The sequence below is a fragment of the Lathyrus oleraceus genome, chromosome 7 (assembly GCF_024323335.1).
Source record: "Lathyrus oleraceus cultivar Zhongwan6 chromosome 7, CAAS_Psat_ZW6_1.0, whole genome shotgun sequence".
NCBI lineage: Eukaryota > Viridiplantae > Streptophyta > Magnoliopsida > Fabales > Fabaceae > Lathyrus > Lathyrus oleraceus.
This window is the reverse complement of record NC_066585.1, coordinates 157,594,820-157,612,240: the sequence shown is the minus strand read 5'-3', so window position 1 is coordinate 157,612,240 and position 17,421 is coordinate 157,594,820. Positions and strand designations below refer to the sequence as shown.

General features: G+C 34.5%; 1 protein-coding gene and 1 non-coding gene across 2 annotated transcripts; both read left to right on the top strand.

The window, feature by feature from the left end:
- The first annotated feature begins 7,321 nt into the window (after positions 1-7,321).
- LOC127102825 (DNA replication licensing factor MCM3) lies at positions 7,322-13,603 on the top strand. Its single transcript, XM_051040155.1, has 17 exons — positions 7,322-7,486; positions 7,583-7,692; positions 7,806-8,014; positions 8,926-9,056; positions 9,135-9,373; positions 9,455-9,691; positions 9,816-9,970; positions 10,050-10,258; positions 10,370-10,535; positions 10,613-10,815; positions 11,024-11,083; positions 11,170-11,259; positions 12,050-12,234; positions 12,561-12,632; positions 12,730-12,871; positions 13,050-13,150; positions 13,262-13,603. The coding sequence occupies exons 1-16, from the start codon at positions 7,421-7,423 to the stop codon at positions 13,107-13,109; spliced, it is 2,334 nt and encodes a 777-aa protein (XP_050896112.1). The 5' UTR covers positions 7,322-7,420; the 3' UTR covers positions 13,110-13,150; positions 13,262-13,603.
- Positions 13,604-14,876: 1,273 nt separating this feature from the next.
- TRNAR-ACG (transfer RNA arginine (anticodon ACG)) lies at positions 14,877-14,949 on the top strand. Its single transcript has one exon. It is a non-coding gene; the product is annotated as a tRNA-Arg (tRNA).
- The last annotated feature ends 2,472 nt before the right edge of the window (positions 14,950-17,421 follow it).

Below are 17,421 nucleotides of genomic sequence, written 5' to 3'. Positions count from 1 at the left end.
AATCATCAGTAAAGGTGTTGCAAAAATGTAATGAAAAATGACACATAAACACAAAGACTAATAAATGTTATTGTAAGAAGTGTGATGATGCATGTCACCTATTTCTTCTTCTATCTACAACCCTCGAATAACTTAGAGTACGAGTAAATCAAACAAGCGCCCCTAGTTGTACTCATGGGTCCGCTCAAAGTCCTCGAAGTACCGTAGGTAGACGACATCCATATAAGTGGCACTATTGGCCATAAAAATGGTAATGCCAGCGAAATATAATAGGTATTCTCACATATCACACGTTATATGCAGCCCCACCTGCTCGTCATCTCTTATAGCCTGCTATAATTTAAGGAGCTCATATGTATATACTTATTTCAGGATTTCAAACCTAGCATGAGCCCCTCTGGTTTTTTCCATCTCCCTTAAGGTAGCTTCTGGGTAAACTTCTACATAGTTTACCATCAAATAGAGTTCCTTATCTTTGCTAATCCTCTCATGATCTAGAAGTTCCCCCTTGATCAGAAGATGCAGCAGACACGATACATCATTGAGTGTGATAGACATCTCACCAAGTGGTAGATGAAATGACGAGGTCTCAGTGTGCCATCTTTCCACAAACTAATTAAGCGTCTTGTGGTTCAATGTAACATAATCGGTCTTATGTAAGTCCTTCATCTTAGATAGGGACAAAGCAAACCGAAACCACTCATTATTAGGCTGATGCAAGCCAATAATCTTCCATCCATGGTTAATGAATTTTAGCGGATCACGATCCTACAGAAAAATAAATAAATGTCAGAGACTTGTAACATAACAATAAACATAATTTAAAAGAACGTATCCAACTAACTTACCTCTTCGTCCCAGATACGTCTGGCAGTATGGTCCGGGTAAATAGGCAACAATGACAACTCTATAGGGCCTCTTCCAAATACATAAGGTGGTAGTGACTCATCAGCCTTAGCAGCCTCAGGTGACACTAGCTCATCAGCCTTACCAACTTAAGGTGGCATCTAGCTCATTAGCATGAGGTCCCGCCGGTGCCTGGGGTGGCACCGATGCCTCAGGTACCTCTGGTGACTCGGGTACCGATGATCCCTGAATATATGAGACTTATCGCCTTCAGGAAGATGGATGTCGTGATGCATCATTATGTGACATCCATCTCTTACGGGAAAAAAGGTGGAGATATATGAGCCTATGAAGTCAGTGCCTCCGCATGAACCAAGATAGAGGGAACGTGAGACTCTAAAACCTGACTTTTTTCCCTCCTAACAGATGCATGATGTGCAATCTTCTCGTGCCTCAGTATGATGTCTCTATCAGCCATAATGTTTGTTAGTAAACCAGACAAGTGTCACACAATTACTACAAACAACCATACAAGAAAGGAAAAAAAAGTAAACAAATAAATTACGGGGATGAATCTCCGGTTCTTAGGAATCCGAACGTTGAAAAATTTCAGAGATGCATCTTTGGAATTTCGTGCAACTTTTAGCCACGTCAATGGTGATAATGCAAACCACAAAACCCCCCAAAATAATGCATTGATAGTAATTTTTAATCATCAAACATGTTTCTCATTACGTATAAGTTACCAATCATGCAAAAACTAAACATTTGTTAACCTAATCCTCAATTTCTACTAATTTATATAAAAACTCGAAAAAGTTTACAAAAATAAAAAACTTACAAATTATGAGTTTATTTCAGTGTTGAATGATCTTTTTGATGTACTTTATGTTGATGGAAGAAGCTTTTAACTTGGTTGATTAATTTTGAGATTATGTGAGTTGAGAGAGTTTGAGAAATGTTTAGACTTATTTTTTTAGAAGTGAGGAAGAAGAATGAGTTATGTCTCGTTTCAGAAAAAATATCATCCAAAGATGCATCTTCTGAATGTACATGAAGATGCATTTTTCCGTAGTTTTTTTTATATTAAGTCATAATTCTATTTACTCAGGGCGTGTCCGGAGATGCATCTCCGGAATATATGTGCATTTTTGTATTTTCACGCGGTGCTCTAATAATACATAAGGTACATTAAGAAATTTCCTAGATGGTTTATATGCTATTGTCAAAACTTTTTTGACCCGTCTAAACAAATGTACCATCCAAACCTTACTTGTCAATCTCTATTAGACACTCAATATTTAACTTAAAAGTATTTTTAGGGTAAACCTTAATTCAACACCATATAACCATTAAAGACACAGGTATAAAATGTGAATTTGGAGAGTCTTTTTGTATATACTTAGCATAATAAATATACATAATTCTAATAATACTTAAATGATATTCTACTATTAATTTCTTGATATTTTACATTTCCTTTTCATGTTTTTCATTAGTCTTTAAATTTTTATGCAATTTTTAATTGATATTTTTTTTAAAATAATCATATTTTTCAAATTATATACCAAAATAACCACGCTTTCAATTTACTTTTCAAACTAACCATATTTCTGACACACGATAATATGAGTGGCCATGAGGGTAGGTGCATGCATTATTTTTTTTACACAAAGGCACCATTAGAGGTGGTGACTGCATGCACATCATGTCACTGCAAGTGGCGCGTGCATACGTCCACTAGGAGCATGCGCCACTACATGTGTCTACTCCTTTATATTTTTTTTTAATTTTAATTTTAATAATTATAATTAAAAAAAATAATTGAAATAAAAAAGAAAATTAAAACTAATTCGCAATATTATCCTATAAAATTCAAATAATAACAATTGAATAGGAAATCAATGACCCGCCCGATCAAAATGTCCCATGTTCCACATCCTGATGCATTTGTCTGCTTTCAAGGTATCCCACGATTCCGCTAAGGTGTTTGTGGTCTTTGAGTGTTGGCTTGAGGAAAAGGTGGTTGGTGCCATAATTTCTTCCCGATAGTTGGGGATTTGCCGCCAACGGTGTTGTATTAATTGATTTTGGTGCCCATGTTATCGTAGTTGGGTCGTTAAGGTTGGGTTATGTGTGGGCGGTATGGTTAGTTGAATTGGGAAATCGAATCGTTTTGGAAATGAATCAATGGTTCTTTTGGTGTAAGAAAGTCATACAATGGTTGAGTAATTTGGTGGTGGGATGTTTGGGTGTTCATTGGTAGGGGGCTATGGGGGGATGGGGTAGAATTGTACGAATTATCGGGGCTATAGACAAATGTGGTGACTGCATATGGTTGTTGGTGGTATGGGTCAGGCTCTTGGGTTTGTGTTTGGGTGTGTGACATGTATTGGTTGCGAGGTTGGATGTATATGGTATCGTGATGTTGTGAGGCTGGTCGTTGGGTTTAGATGGGTTGACATTGTTCTTGGGTTTGATAATAGTGTGAGGTTGGTTATTGGGCGAGGTTTATTTTTGGGCGCATGATGATGAATACTCGTTGGCGTTGATCGATTAAATACCCCAGCTCAGACATAAATTGTGTCGTTATAGCCGACATAAGCCAATTCATATAATGTTGAGTTGGTCTAGCACCCTGTATGATAGGTTCGTTTAAGATATGTCATCGTTGATTCTTTTAATAACGACACATCTCTTCAGCGATGTCTCACCAGTCGGAATAACCCCATTGGGCATCGACTCTTAGTCGATGATAGTCTCCCAAACACGTCAGGAGGTCTGGAATTTGTTGTTGCATGCTGAACTGTAGTTTCACATGGTCACTCTAGTGCATCTCCATATTAGTGAACTTGATACTTGGTATTTTTGTTATCTAAACTGCAACATCATTAGGGTTAACCTCATGGTTGACACCCATATACGACCTCCAAATGAAATGTATAAGAAAATACATGATTAGAAGATTGATAATTGGGTAACTTTTTAAAACCAAATTTAGAGTTCTTTAGTTGTAATACATCGCTTGGTCCAAGGTGGTTTAAAAGATTGTGATAGATTATTATAGTGTGTTTGAGACATCTGTTGTAGTTCATCCACATAACTAACCACCTAATATGAAAAAAGATTGAAAATATATTAGTTATAGTTAGCTATAGTATAAAGCCAAACATACTTGAAGATTTAAGATAAACTTATTTTGTTGCGAATGAGAATATGAATGACTTCTCGTTGATTGGGGTGAGTGACGACATTCTCAACCAACCCCATGCTTGGAGCCAAAAGGCGCAAGAATAAAACGAATAAGGCTTTTTTGCAATTTTACACAACAAATTATATAGATTGGACAAAACAGTTGAACCCCAACTATATGTGCCTACTTTATTTATGTTTCATAACAATGACAAATACATAATATTTACCGTATTATCAGTAGTTCCAGGAAATAAAAAATTACCAAATAGAATCATAATATAACATCGAGTTTAATTATATTTTCATATTCATTTGAATCTTAGGTTAATGCTATACATGAACTATGCATCAAAGGTTTTGCTTTATGTAAACCTATTATACAAATTGATGGAATATGGTTGTACGGGAAATAAAAAGGAACGTTACTCATGACAATGACACAAGATGGTAACAACAACATTTTTCCAATCACCTTCGCTCTGGTTGAAAGGGAGACTGCTGGTGAATGGAGTTTTTTCCTAAAAAATCCCTGATTACACGTTGCTCCTTAGCCTAACTTATGTTTAATTTCAGACATACATCCATCAATTGAAAGTGCCTATTCAAACCTTGATAATAGTTGGTAGGATCCTCATTCAACACATGTCTACTGCGTTAGACACATTGCTCAAAATTTCATACGAGAGATCAAAGACAAAACACTACGAAAGAAGATTGTGAATGCAAGGTATGCATTAACCGAACCTTCCTTCAAACACTACCACGAAGACATCAAATTGACAAATGCATATGCAGTAAGGTGGATAAACAACATTCCATCGGAGAAGTGGACCAAGGCATACGATAATGGTCTATGATAAGGCCACATGACAACAAATCTCGTGGAATCAATGAACTCTGCATTCAAAGGTATCCAAAACCTACCGATAACCGTTTTGGTGGGAGCAGCCTATTTTAGGTTAGGGTCACTGTTTGAGATTAGACGTTCCAAATGGAGTTCAGTGTTACAATCGAGGCAGCTATTCAACGATGCTTTAATGAAATTCATTAAGGAGGAAGTTTCTAAAGCTAACACACATGTGGTCACAGTGTTTGACCGTGGTAAAAGTTGCTTCAGTGTTGTAGAGTCAATGGATCACAACGAATGAAGGCCAATGAGATACTATTGAGTGGAACTATATAAAGGTTGATGCGTCTGCGGAAAGTTTCAAGCCTTTCGCATGCCTTGCTCCCATGTCATAGCGACATGTTCAAATGCTCGACAGGACCCTTCCAAATTACTATCCGCCGCTTACAAAGTCATAAACCTATGCAATGTTTACAACAATAACTTTTCAGTGATAGCAAAAGAGGATTATTGGCCTGCATATCAAGGGGAGATAGTCCGACATAATGAAAAAATGCAAAGAAAGAAAAAGGGTCGCCCTAACAGCACGCATATTCTAACCGAAATGGATACGACGAACAAATTGGTGAAATTATGTAGTTCATGTCGTCAGCCGGACACAATCGTACAAACTGTCCAAATGTTGGACCAAGCACAATAACATAATTTTAAATGTAACCATTTTGCTTTTATATTAAAAACAACTTTCATTTCATAAATATCATAACATTTTGTTACAACAATTTAAAAACAACAACTAAACAATAATTTAAACAACAATTAAACAACAAAACAAATACAACGACTAAACAACACAACTATATAATTAAAACCATTAAAATAATTTCATCAGAACCGTGCATCATAATGCGAGTATCTCTGTCAGTTTTAACATTGTCCTATAAACGACTTTTTCAATTATCGTTGAACACGATAACAAGCCATTTAATTCTTCTGATCTTTTCACCCTCTATAATGTCTCTATCTAACCGATGAATCAAACTCCTGTTAAGATGTTCGAACGTCTCTGTATTCCAGAGTCAGATCTTCATCAAAGGCTTTACTGCCGAATAAATTAAATCGACATTTTTCTTGTGAATATAAGAACACATATGTGCATACATTTTGAAGAAAAATAGAAGGAGATTGAAGAAGAATGAAAGAAAACAATAAGAAGATGTGTGAAAATGATGGGATGAGATGCTGTATTTATAGAATTTGCAAAAAAAGGAGTAGCCACATGTAGTGACCCATGCTTCTAGTGGATGCATGCACGCGCCACATGTAGTGACGACATGTACATGCATGCGCCAACCATAATGGCACCTATTTGTAACAAATGAAAGCATGCACCAACCGGGTTGGCTACTCCACTTGTCGTCCACCAGAAAACATGTTAGTTTGATAAATAAATTAAAAATATGATTATATGATATATAATTTGAAAAAGGTGGTTATTTTTTAAAAAATTCTTTAATTGAGATTGAGTTTTGAATGCAATTATAAAATTTATAGTTTTTATGCAACATTGATTAGTGGTGTATAAAAACTTGATTAATATAATTTATAGTTTGATTAATATGTGTTTTGGTATTAAAAAGTAGTCTTAAATGAGAAAACAAACTTGTTTAATTGAGTGCAACAAATTGGTTAATATAGTTCATAATGTGATTATTGAGTGTACTGACATAAAAAAAAATCTTACAAAATAAATCTATTTTGGTTAATGATATTATAAAGTTAGTTAATACAATTCATGTTTTAGTTAACGACTTTTCAAACAAAAAAAATTAAATAATAAAATAAAATTAATTAATGAAGTATAAAAATTGGTTAATAGATAATGACTAATATTTTGTATATTATTGGTTAATAAAGTAATAAAAATGATTGATAAATTATAAATAAAATAATAGATTAATCACATATATTTGTATGATAAATGCATTGATAAAATTGATTAATGACAAAACAATTTAAAAGAGTTTGTAAAAGAAATATTTTATAAATAGGTGAAAAGTGAATATTATAATTATTGATGTTAAATTTTGGTGTTAAATAAGTATAATATATTCTACTACTAATTTTTAATTTATGATGTTTTACCTTTCCTTTTCATGTTTTTCAAAATTTGCTAATTTTTTTTTTCAATTGAGGTTGGGTTTTGAATAGAATATGATAAAACAATTTTGCTTAATTAGATTTGTGTGAATGCTTTTTAATTTTTATATAATTACATTTTGTAGTGATAAAACAATTTTGCTTAATTATGATGTTTGACTCGGGAAAAAAATCCATATTCCTATAATAATAAACCAAGAAAATCACGAAGCATAAACCGGACCCGGTCGGACTAGACCAAACCATATTCCCGCCACATTGCGAATCCTTTTCCCGCCAAAACAATGCCCTAAAACTGAAAAAATCACCAGAGTAGAACCACAACCCTCATTTCTCTTCCTCCGTCGCCACTCTCTCTCTCTCTCTGCGAAAATGGATTTGAGCGAAGAAGTTAGGCAAGCTCACAAGCGAGAGTTCGCCGATTTTCTGGATCAAGATGTACCTATTCATCACTTCTCTTTTATTACCGTTATTATCATTATCACTTTTTTCTTCTTCTTCATTTGAATCAATTTCGATTTTGTGTTGAATCAGATCGGAAAAAGCATTTACATGGATGAAATCAAAGCTCTAATCAACCACAAGCGCCGTCGTCTCATCGTCAACATCTCCGATCTCCACAACTACCAGGATTTGGGTAACAGGTCAGTAACCGCTCTTACGTTGTTTGTATTTTTAATTTTAAAATTTCGAATGGTGTGTACCTAAGAAATACATAGGGTTAGTGTTAATTTCTGTGAGATTTTGGTGTTTTCAGGATTCTGAGAAATCCAAGTGAGTACATGCAATCATTCTGTGATGCGGTGACTGATGCTGTTCGTGCTATTGATCCCAAGTATTTGAAGGAAGGGGAACATGTTCTTGTGGGATTGGAAGGCCCTTTTGTTTCTCGCAGGGTTACACCTAGGGATCTTCTTTCTGAATTCATAGGTTCTATGGTTTGTGTTGAGGGCATTATCACCAAATGTAAGCAAAACTGTTTTTCACCTTTTAACTTTCCTCTTTTAATTTGTCGTCAGTAGTTAGTATATCAGTCAATGCTAGTTTATCAGGAGAAAATGGCGTAAGTAACAGATTTATGATTGCTAGGGTTTTCTGGAACTTATGTGTATGATCAAATGTTCTTTAATCCAATTGCTGCTCGATAAGGTTAATTAGTGGCCTGGTGAATATTTTATTTTCAGTTGTAATTGCTCTTTAATTTGAAATTGGTGGTGTGGGTTTTTTCTGTTCAAGGGTATATGTTTTACCTTTTGTTTTGGTCACTGGTTAATGATGTGGAGCTGTACTGTTAACAATAACTCATGTTTAACTATACTTTTTGAAACAGTGTTGATTTTAATTGCAATGTGCATCACAACTGAATGATATTCAAAGATTATTCAAGTCCTAGTTGCTAAACATTACCACAGTTTTTCCTTTTTTTTTTGAAAATATATCTCCCAAATTCTAGTTATTAAGATTAATAACATAATAAACATCTGCAGGTATAAGTATGGCTGAGTATAAAGTGCTTATAGTCTTACTCATTCTCACAAAATTTGGTAGATAATTATTGCTCATGTTTGTATCTAGACCTATTTGATGGGTAAAGTACCTGATATGGGTGGCTTTTTGGGTGTCGATTGAGTTTTTGCCCTGATTTTTATTTTAACGGGTCCTTGGGTGGCATGTTATGCATTGTGCTAGAGGATAATGGTAATATAAAGGTCATTTTCTGATTAAAAAGCATGTAGTATCTTTTTTTAAGCTGCAGTTCTATTTTTAGGTAGTTCTTTTTCTCTTTCATATATATTATAATTTGAACGGATGCATATGCAAAGAAATACTCTGGTTCATGCATCCTGGAATCTAACCTATTTTTTGTTTGTTTATAGGCTCTCTTGTAAGGCCAAAGGTTGTTAAAAGTGTTCATTTCTGCCCCACCACTGGCAGCTTCACGAGCCGTGATTATCGAGATATTACATCTAATTTGGGTTTGCCCACAGGGTCTGTGTATCCCACAAGGGTAATCTCAAGATCCTTGATTTCTAGCATTATTTTTATTATCAAAGGATAAAATTTGCTGACTGAATGTTTATTGTAGGATGAAAATGGCAACTTACTTGTGACCGAGTATGGGTTGTGCAAATACAAGGATCATCAAACCTTGTCCATGCAGGAAGTTCCTGAAAATTCTGCGCCTGGTCAGCTCCCAAGAACAGTGGATGTCATAGCAGAGGACGACCTTGTTGATTCTTGCAAGCCTGGAGATCGTGTGGCTATTGTTGGGATATATAAGGCTCTTCCAGGAAAAAGCAAAGGCAGTGTTAATGGTGTATTCAGGTAGCTTCAAAAAATAAACTGCAAAAATTACCCTGCTCTTGCTTTATTGAACATAAATTTGACTGGCTGGTGTGCATGCAGGACTGTGCTCATAGCCAACAATGTAGCTCTTCTCAATAAAGAAGCTAATGCTCCAATCTACAGCACTGAAGACCTTAAAAACATAAAAAAGATAGCTGAAAGAGATGATACATTTGATCTGCTTGGTAATTCACTTGCACCTTCCATACACGGACATTCTTGGATAAAGAAAGCAGTGATTTTATTGATGCTTAGTGGAGTGGAAAAGAACTTAAAGAATGGCACTCATTTGAGAGGGTTAGTGCTTTCTCCTTATATCCCTCTGTTTTGTGGGAGATGGTATTATTGAAAATTCTTGTTATTTATATCTCCTAATATTGTTGACAAAAGTTTTTAACACTGGTCTGCCTTCTTCTTATAGTGACATTAACATGATGATGGTTGGTGATCCCTCTGTTGCCAAGTCTCAACTTTTGAGAGCAATTATGAATATTGCCCCCTTGGCCATATCAACTACAGGTCGGGGTTCTTCTGGGGTTGGTTTGACAGCAGCAGTTACTTCAGATCAAGAAACAGGTAAAACATTCTACAAGGGTCTTGCATAATTCTTGCATGACATTTGTCATTTAAAGAAAATTTGAAATTTCTTTGTCAGGAGAAAGAAGGCTAGAAGCCGGGGCAATGGTTCTTGCTGACAGAGGTGTTGTCTGCATTGATGAATTTGACAAAATGAATGATCAAGATCGTGTAGCTATACACGAAGTTATGGAACAGCAGACTGTAACAATTGCTAAAGCTGGGATCCATGCATCACTTAATGCTCGTTGTAGTGTAGTTGCAGCTGCAAATCCCATATATGGAACTGTAAGTGGCATTCTTCTATTGTAGTTCTGTTTTAACAACAGAAGTTACTATTATTCTACTGGACCTAACTCTTTCAAACTTGACTGTGACTTTTGTCATTTGATTCTACAGTATGACCGTTCACTGACTCCAACTAAAAATATTGGACTCCCAGACTCTTTGCTTTCTCGATTTGATCTGTTGTTTATTGTGTTGGATCAAATGGATCCTGATATTGATCGCCAAATATCAGAGCATGTCCTGCGTATGCATCGGTTCCGTTCTGCCATTGATGGAGGTAAATAAGCAGTTTTCAGAAAATGCTAGAAACATGCATTCACTAGAGAATTCTAATTAACTTACTTACCAATGCAGGTGAGGCAGCACATGACGGGAGCGCAAGATATGGAAGAGAAGAGGAAGCCGATACTGAATCATCTGTCTTTGTCAAATATAACAGAATGCTACATGGGAAGAAAACTGATAGAGGCCGCAAGCGTGATACACTTACAATTAAGTTTCTTAAAAAGTATATCCATTATGCCAAGCATAGGATTCAACCGGACTTGACTGATGAGGTGATGTTACTAATAAGAATACCATTCTTTTCTTGATTTATAGTGATTTCCCTCACATACTGCAATTTTTATCCATGTAAGAAACTTTTAGATCTTCTATATCTTTCTGTAATTGCCACACCTGAGATAGCTCTTATGAAGTCTGATTTTCTCAATGATTTTTTAAGCTTTTGTTCAAATCCCTTATATCAATTCAATTTTTCCACAGGCATCTGACCAGATTGCCACAGCATATGCTGAGCTCAGAAATGCAAATTCAAATGCGAAGGTTAGTATTAGGAACACAATTAGCTGGAAGCATATAAATAGTTGTACATGTTGGTTTTTTATTGATATCCTGCCGGCTTTATGCAGACTGGAGGAACACTTCCTATAACTGCCAGGACTTTAGAAACCATAATACGTCTCTCAACTGCTCATGCCAAATTGAAATTGAGCAGAAAGGTACAGTAATATATTTGTTACTTACTAATATCATTATGTGTGAGATATGCCCATTTTTTTTACAACAATCATAACATATCCAGATGCCATTTTCAAATTTACTTCTCAATTTTTCTTTTTAGTTACATTGGTAAGTTGGACTTGGGATTCCCATCCAAAGTTTCTTTTGGGGCTCAATATTTTCTTTTTAGTCCAAATGTGGTTTACCAGTTTGGTTCCTTGGATGGTTGTTTTTTGTAGTTACATGTCAATGATGTTATCAACATCACTTTGCCAAAATAATGGTTGATTTACTTGATAGTTTCCACAAGCACAAATCCTACTTTTTATAGGCCTTAAAATTCTTTCACAAAATAATACATCTTCTGGTTACTATTATAAGCAACAAAAACTTTTTTAGGTTCATTGAATAATTGATGTATCTTATATATAGTAATGACCAGATACATCATTTATTCTATGAATCAAAAAAGCTTTTTGTTGCTTATAATAGTGACTAGAGGGTGTACACCTTTTTCAGGCTTATTGGTTTTATAATGAGTAAAGGGTTTTGTTACCTCCAACTATATCTCAATTAGGTAGGATTTTTTTGGACCAATGTTAATACTGATCGGTCAAATAAAATCACTTTTAGGCAATTGCTTGAAAACATAAACTTACTCTCACTTGCTACTTTTTTTTCTTGTTACAATTGCTATTCTTCTTATAAGCTGAACATTATGGTAGTACTGAAATGGCTGGTGATTGTGTCCAACACTCTTCATGATTGAATCTCGACCTGTTTTGCTAGGTTACAAAGTCTGATGTGGATGCTGCTTTGAAGATTCTTAATTTTGCAATATATCATAAAGAGCTGACCGAAATGGATGAGCGTGAAGAAGAGAGGGAAAAAGAAAGGGAAAGAGAACAGGAGAGGAAGCGGAAGGCTGATACTGAAAACAATGGTCCTGATCGTGGTTCTAAAAGCAAAAGAGAGTAAGTGATAGTTAGTACTGTATATACTACTTCTGTGGAAGCTACACGGCACAAGCATCTCTATATCTTAATTATTACCATGTGTTGGTATATACTATTTCTGTGGAAGCTACATGGCACAAGCATCTCTATAGCTTAATTATTACCATGTGTTGCATGCGAAAATTTCATTTATCCCATATTCTATCCAGAAGCTGAATTAACATCCTTTACAATAATGCACAAGGACTCTGATACATCAATACCATGTTAATATCAGGGCTTTTCTTGTCCTGATTTTTTAAACTTATTCGGCCATTAACTCCATCTGCTTTTCTTTTTACTAGCTCAACATCCGATGCCATGGAAGTAGATGATACCTCAGCAGCGCAACCAGCTGTTGGTCTCACTCCTGAAAGGTTTTTCAACTGCCAATCTGAAGCCTCTTATAATCTTATATTGAAATCTTTTCTGTACTTGTTTTGGATGTTAACTATTTTCCATCAACACATGCAGAATTGAAGCATTCAATTCCCTATTTGGTCAGCATATGCGTGCCAATCGCTTGGATCAAATATCTATTGCTGACATAAAAGATGTTATCAATAGAGGGGCTGATTCTACTTACAGCTCGGCAGATATATTGCTCCTGTTAGAGGTAAATCTCATGGGGTGTTGGAAACTGATTCCCTCCATATTTACTAGTAGTCTACTGGAATATCATATAAATAAGATCTTCTCTTGTATCTCATACATATTCATTGAATAATCATATCTGGTGGCATGTTCCAGCCATAAATTTTAATTACACTGTCTTGTCTTTTTTGGAATTTCAGAAATTGCAAGAAGACAATAGATTAATGATAGTTGCTGGAATGGTGCATATGATATCATAAATGTAAGATCAGCACAATATCTCAAACACAGATTCTGAGAGGTAAGCTATTTTGTTATTTGACTTTTATTTTCTCTTGGTGGTGTATCAATTTTGTCTTTATAATTCATTTGTTGTGTATATCAATTACATTTCAAACTAATTGTATTTCAGGGAGCAAACTTTTCCGCTAGGGTAGTAAGCAGTTTACATTGGTGGGAGACTTGACCGAGATTTCTGATTTTCAATGTTAATTTGTTCACTTGGGAGAGAGCTATCTGCTAAGACATCAACAAATGCATAACAAATGCTATGGTGTTGACATATTTATAACTGAATTATTTGGGTCATAAGAACCTCTGATCCCCTCAAAATTTATTGGTTGTCTATACTTGGCACTCCCTACCTTTATGCATTTTAGTGTTGCTAACCTTCATCTATTCATGTGTAAACCATGTTTCTAGAATTGAACTTGTTTAGGTTTGTTTTATGAAATGAATCTAATTGCTTCCCTCATCTGTGAGGTTGTTGTGCACTATTCTTGCCACACACTAGCTGTCAGTTGATGGGCAGTGTGTTGTATAGAGTGGTTGCAGTATTATTTTGTTGCAATCTTATTTCTTAGACGAAAATCTGGGCAAAGCATATCTTGTCTAATACAAGGCAAAAATAGGATGGGGAAGTTCAATTACTTTTTAAGAAAGAGTTGGAAACAGCAGACAATATGATACAGATTAATCAACACTTTAAAAGCTTCTAGAAAGAAAATAATAAGTATTTAGGGCTTTTATTTTTAAATATCTGAATGTGAAAATATATAAATTGACACTTATTATGGTAAACAAATACCATTTAATTGATTTGCACTACGGAATTTATCCATCACTAGTATTCTACTCTTGAACAGCAGCATTCCTTGCAACAAATTAGGGATATAACCAGAAATCAAGATATTATTAAAAGTTTGACATTCTACTCCATGCTCATTTTGCTTGAGCAAGTAAATCATCTGGAAAGAAACTTAATTGGTTTGAATATTAACAACGTTTGTGTTTCTCGAAAGCTAACCTTGTAAGTACATGAGGTATGCTGGTTAAGAGGATGTAGCCTATAGAAAAATCAAGTTTGCTGCACCTATACCTACAATCCTAACCGAAGTTGTTTGAAATAAAGTTAAAAATATATTTGAAGAATAAAAAAGGATTGTAAAAGAAGATGTAGATATTTCTTTTACTGGAAAAATTGCATAGATTTAATAAGTTACACTTCAATTATATCACATATATATACACAAATCATTGGGAAGATTCATGTTCAAATCATGTATAATAATTTTTAACTACATTTTGTTTATCTCATAATTGAACTTCGGATTGCATGACCTTCTTTTTTTTAAAGAGTTAACAAAAAAAAACAATTGTAAGTATTTCGAATAGCAATTTTATTCTTTTGGTCAAGAATAGTAATTCTATTCCATGTATGTATACACATATTATTCAGTTATAGCATTATTTTATAAAATTAATCTATATGCCTTTAATCAAGTGTCATTTCATTAAATTAATTTTTAAAATATATAATACTGAATATATTCATGCAACTGAATGCAGTGTTAAAAAGTTGTACGTTTTTGCATACAAATTATATATATATATATATATACAGTGTTTCCAAAAATAATCTATATAAATTGTGGTAAAAAATTTGCGTGGAGGAAATATAGATTACGGTGTAGAAGTATATTATATATGTATATATATATATTTTGTTGAGGAAGACAAATGTAAATGACTCTGTGGCCCAATGGATAAGGCGCTGGTCTACGGAACCAGAGATTCTGGGTTCGATCCCCAGCAGAGTCGAATTTTTGACGTTGAGATATAATTCCAATGAACTTTTGAGCTTGTCCTCCAAAAATGCATTTTCGGGGTTGATACCCATGTGTTGGATTAGAATGTCTTTGAAGGCTTCATCTAGATATTCATGAATATGGTTTGTCTCCTATGTCGACTTAATTAGCATGTCATTCATATAGATTTCAAACATGTTTTCTATTTATTTTTAAAAGACATTGTTTATCATCCGCTATTACGTAGCCCACATTCTTGAGTCTAAATTTCCTTTCATACGAAATTGTTCGTCAAAACTCTTAGTTTTGTCGAGATCCTCTAAAAAAAATCTCTAAAAACAATGCGGATATTATTTAGTTAATTTTATAAACTATTGATATATTTTTATTATTTAAAATATATAATATATAATTAAATGATGCATAATATTAATTTTGATACATTAACAAAAATAAATATTTATAAGTATATTGAAAAGTAAATATACAACAATTATTTTATAAATGCAAAATATTTTATAAACTATGAAATATAGTTAAGTAAAATAATAAACAAAAGTTTCAGGAATTCATTGTGAACATCATAAAAGTTTGACTCTGTCGGGGATCAAACCCAAAATCTCTGGGCCACATCTTTGATTTCCTATCTCCGGCTGCAAGACCTATTATTCCCATTAATAATGTCACTAAGGGAGCTTCCTCTCAACCTATCTCCACTGGTCCCTCTTCCTATACATTGTGGAATAACAGTATTGGTCATCCTCACCATGAAGCACTCAAAACTACTCTGAGTTTATGCAAAGTACCAGTTCCTTACAAATCTATCCTAGATTTTTGTAGCCCCTGTTGCTTGGGCAAAATTCATAGACTTTCTAGTTCACCATCACACACTACATACACCAATCAATTTGATTTACTCTTTGCTGATGTATGGTGACCAACTCCTTTGCTATCTACTTGTGGTCACAAATATATGTTAACATGTGTGGATGATTACCTTTGCTATCTACCTCATATGTTTCTTCTGCCTAGCTTACCTCACATAACTCTACATCTAACACCAACCCATCCTCATCTAAGCTCTTTCTTCTTAAGCAAACATAGAGTCATCCTCATCTTTGAGTCTACCATTTCTACATCATGACAACATTCATCCCATGGCTACTAGGAGCAAATGTGGTATTGTTCAACCTAGACTACATTTAACTCTATTACTAACTGAATTGGAACCAACATCCTACAAGGTGGCTCTCAAAGATCCCAAATGATCAGCAACCATGAATGAGGAATATCAAGCCTTAGTGAAGAACCACACTTGGTCTGCCTCCCAACAAACATGACATTGACTACAAGTGGGTTTTCAGGATAAAACAAAATCCTTATGGCACCATAAACAAGTACAAAGCCAGATTGGTGGAAAAACGATTTCACCAACAACATGGATTTGACTTTACATAAACATTCTCACACGTGGTTAAGCCTATCATAGTCAGGATAATGCTTACTATTGCAATCTCAAAAGGCTGGTTCATCACACAATAGGATGTTAATAATTCCTTTTTAAATGGCATCTTACATGAGGAAGTTTATATGCAACAACCTCGACATAAAAGGATTTTCTGATGCAAATTGGGGTGATGACCCTAATGACAAAAAAATCTACCTCTGAATCATGTATTTTTCTAGGTCCTAGTATGATATCACGATGGTCCAAGAAGCAGACCTTAGTAGCCAAATCTAGCACTGAAGTTGAGTACAGAAGCTTGACTAACTCAGCTTCTAAAGTCCTCTGGATGCAATCACTTCTTCATGAACTCAGAGTCCCTTTTACCACTCATGTACTATTTCCTGATAACCTAAGCACATTTGTTTTGTGTAACAATCCAATTCAATCTAATTCTTCATGCTAAGACCAAACACATGGAACTTAATATCTTCTTTCTCAGGGAAAAGGGACTTAGCAAGATCCTGGTTGTCCAACATATTCCCTCCTTTGACCATTTTGTTGATTTGCTCGCTAAATCCTTGTCTCCACTCAAAATTTTGCATTTCAAGACATACTGCATATACAAGACAATTAGAGATATGAATATATCTAGCTAGAGTAAGTAATTAGCTAGAGTAAGTAATTAAAACTCTTGTAACTAATATGCTGAGTCAACACAGTTAGACTCATCTATACCTAGTAACATCACTTTGTAACTAACTTTGCAAAATTGAAAATAAAATTCAGTTATATTAAAACAATCGCTCTCTCTTTCTTCTCTTTTTCTCTTTTCTTCATGCATTTCTTCATTTCTATTACATCCCACACTCAATTTTACATTTTTTATACACTTGATATATAATGTGTTCTGGAAAAAAAACTACTATATAGAGACTATTTGTAATTGTTGCTGTCATTCATTCATTGAAACTCAATGGAGGCTTTTTCTCTTTAAAAGATTGCTGCTATAGGACTTCTTCTAATTTTAATGTCGCACCC

Bases quoted from the DNA above. Each gene is read 5' to 3' on its own strand.
- LOC127102825 (XM_051040155.1), top strand. From the start codon at position 7,421: ATGGATTTGAGCGAAGAAGTTAGGCAAGCTCACAAGCGAGAGTTCGCC. The intron at 7,487-7,582 runs GTACCTATTCAT...GTGTTGAATCAG, and splicing joins CCGATTTTCTGGATCAAGAT to ATCGGAAAAAGCATTTACAT. The intron at 7,693-7,805 runs GTCAGTAACCGC...TGGTGTTTTCAG, and splicing joins TACCAGGATTTGGGTAACAG to GATTCTGAGAAATCCAAGTG.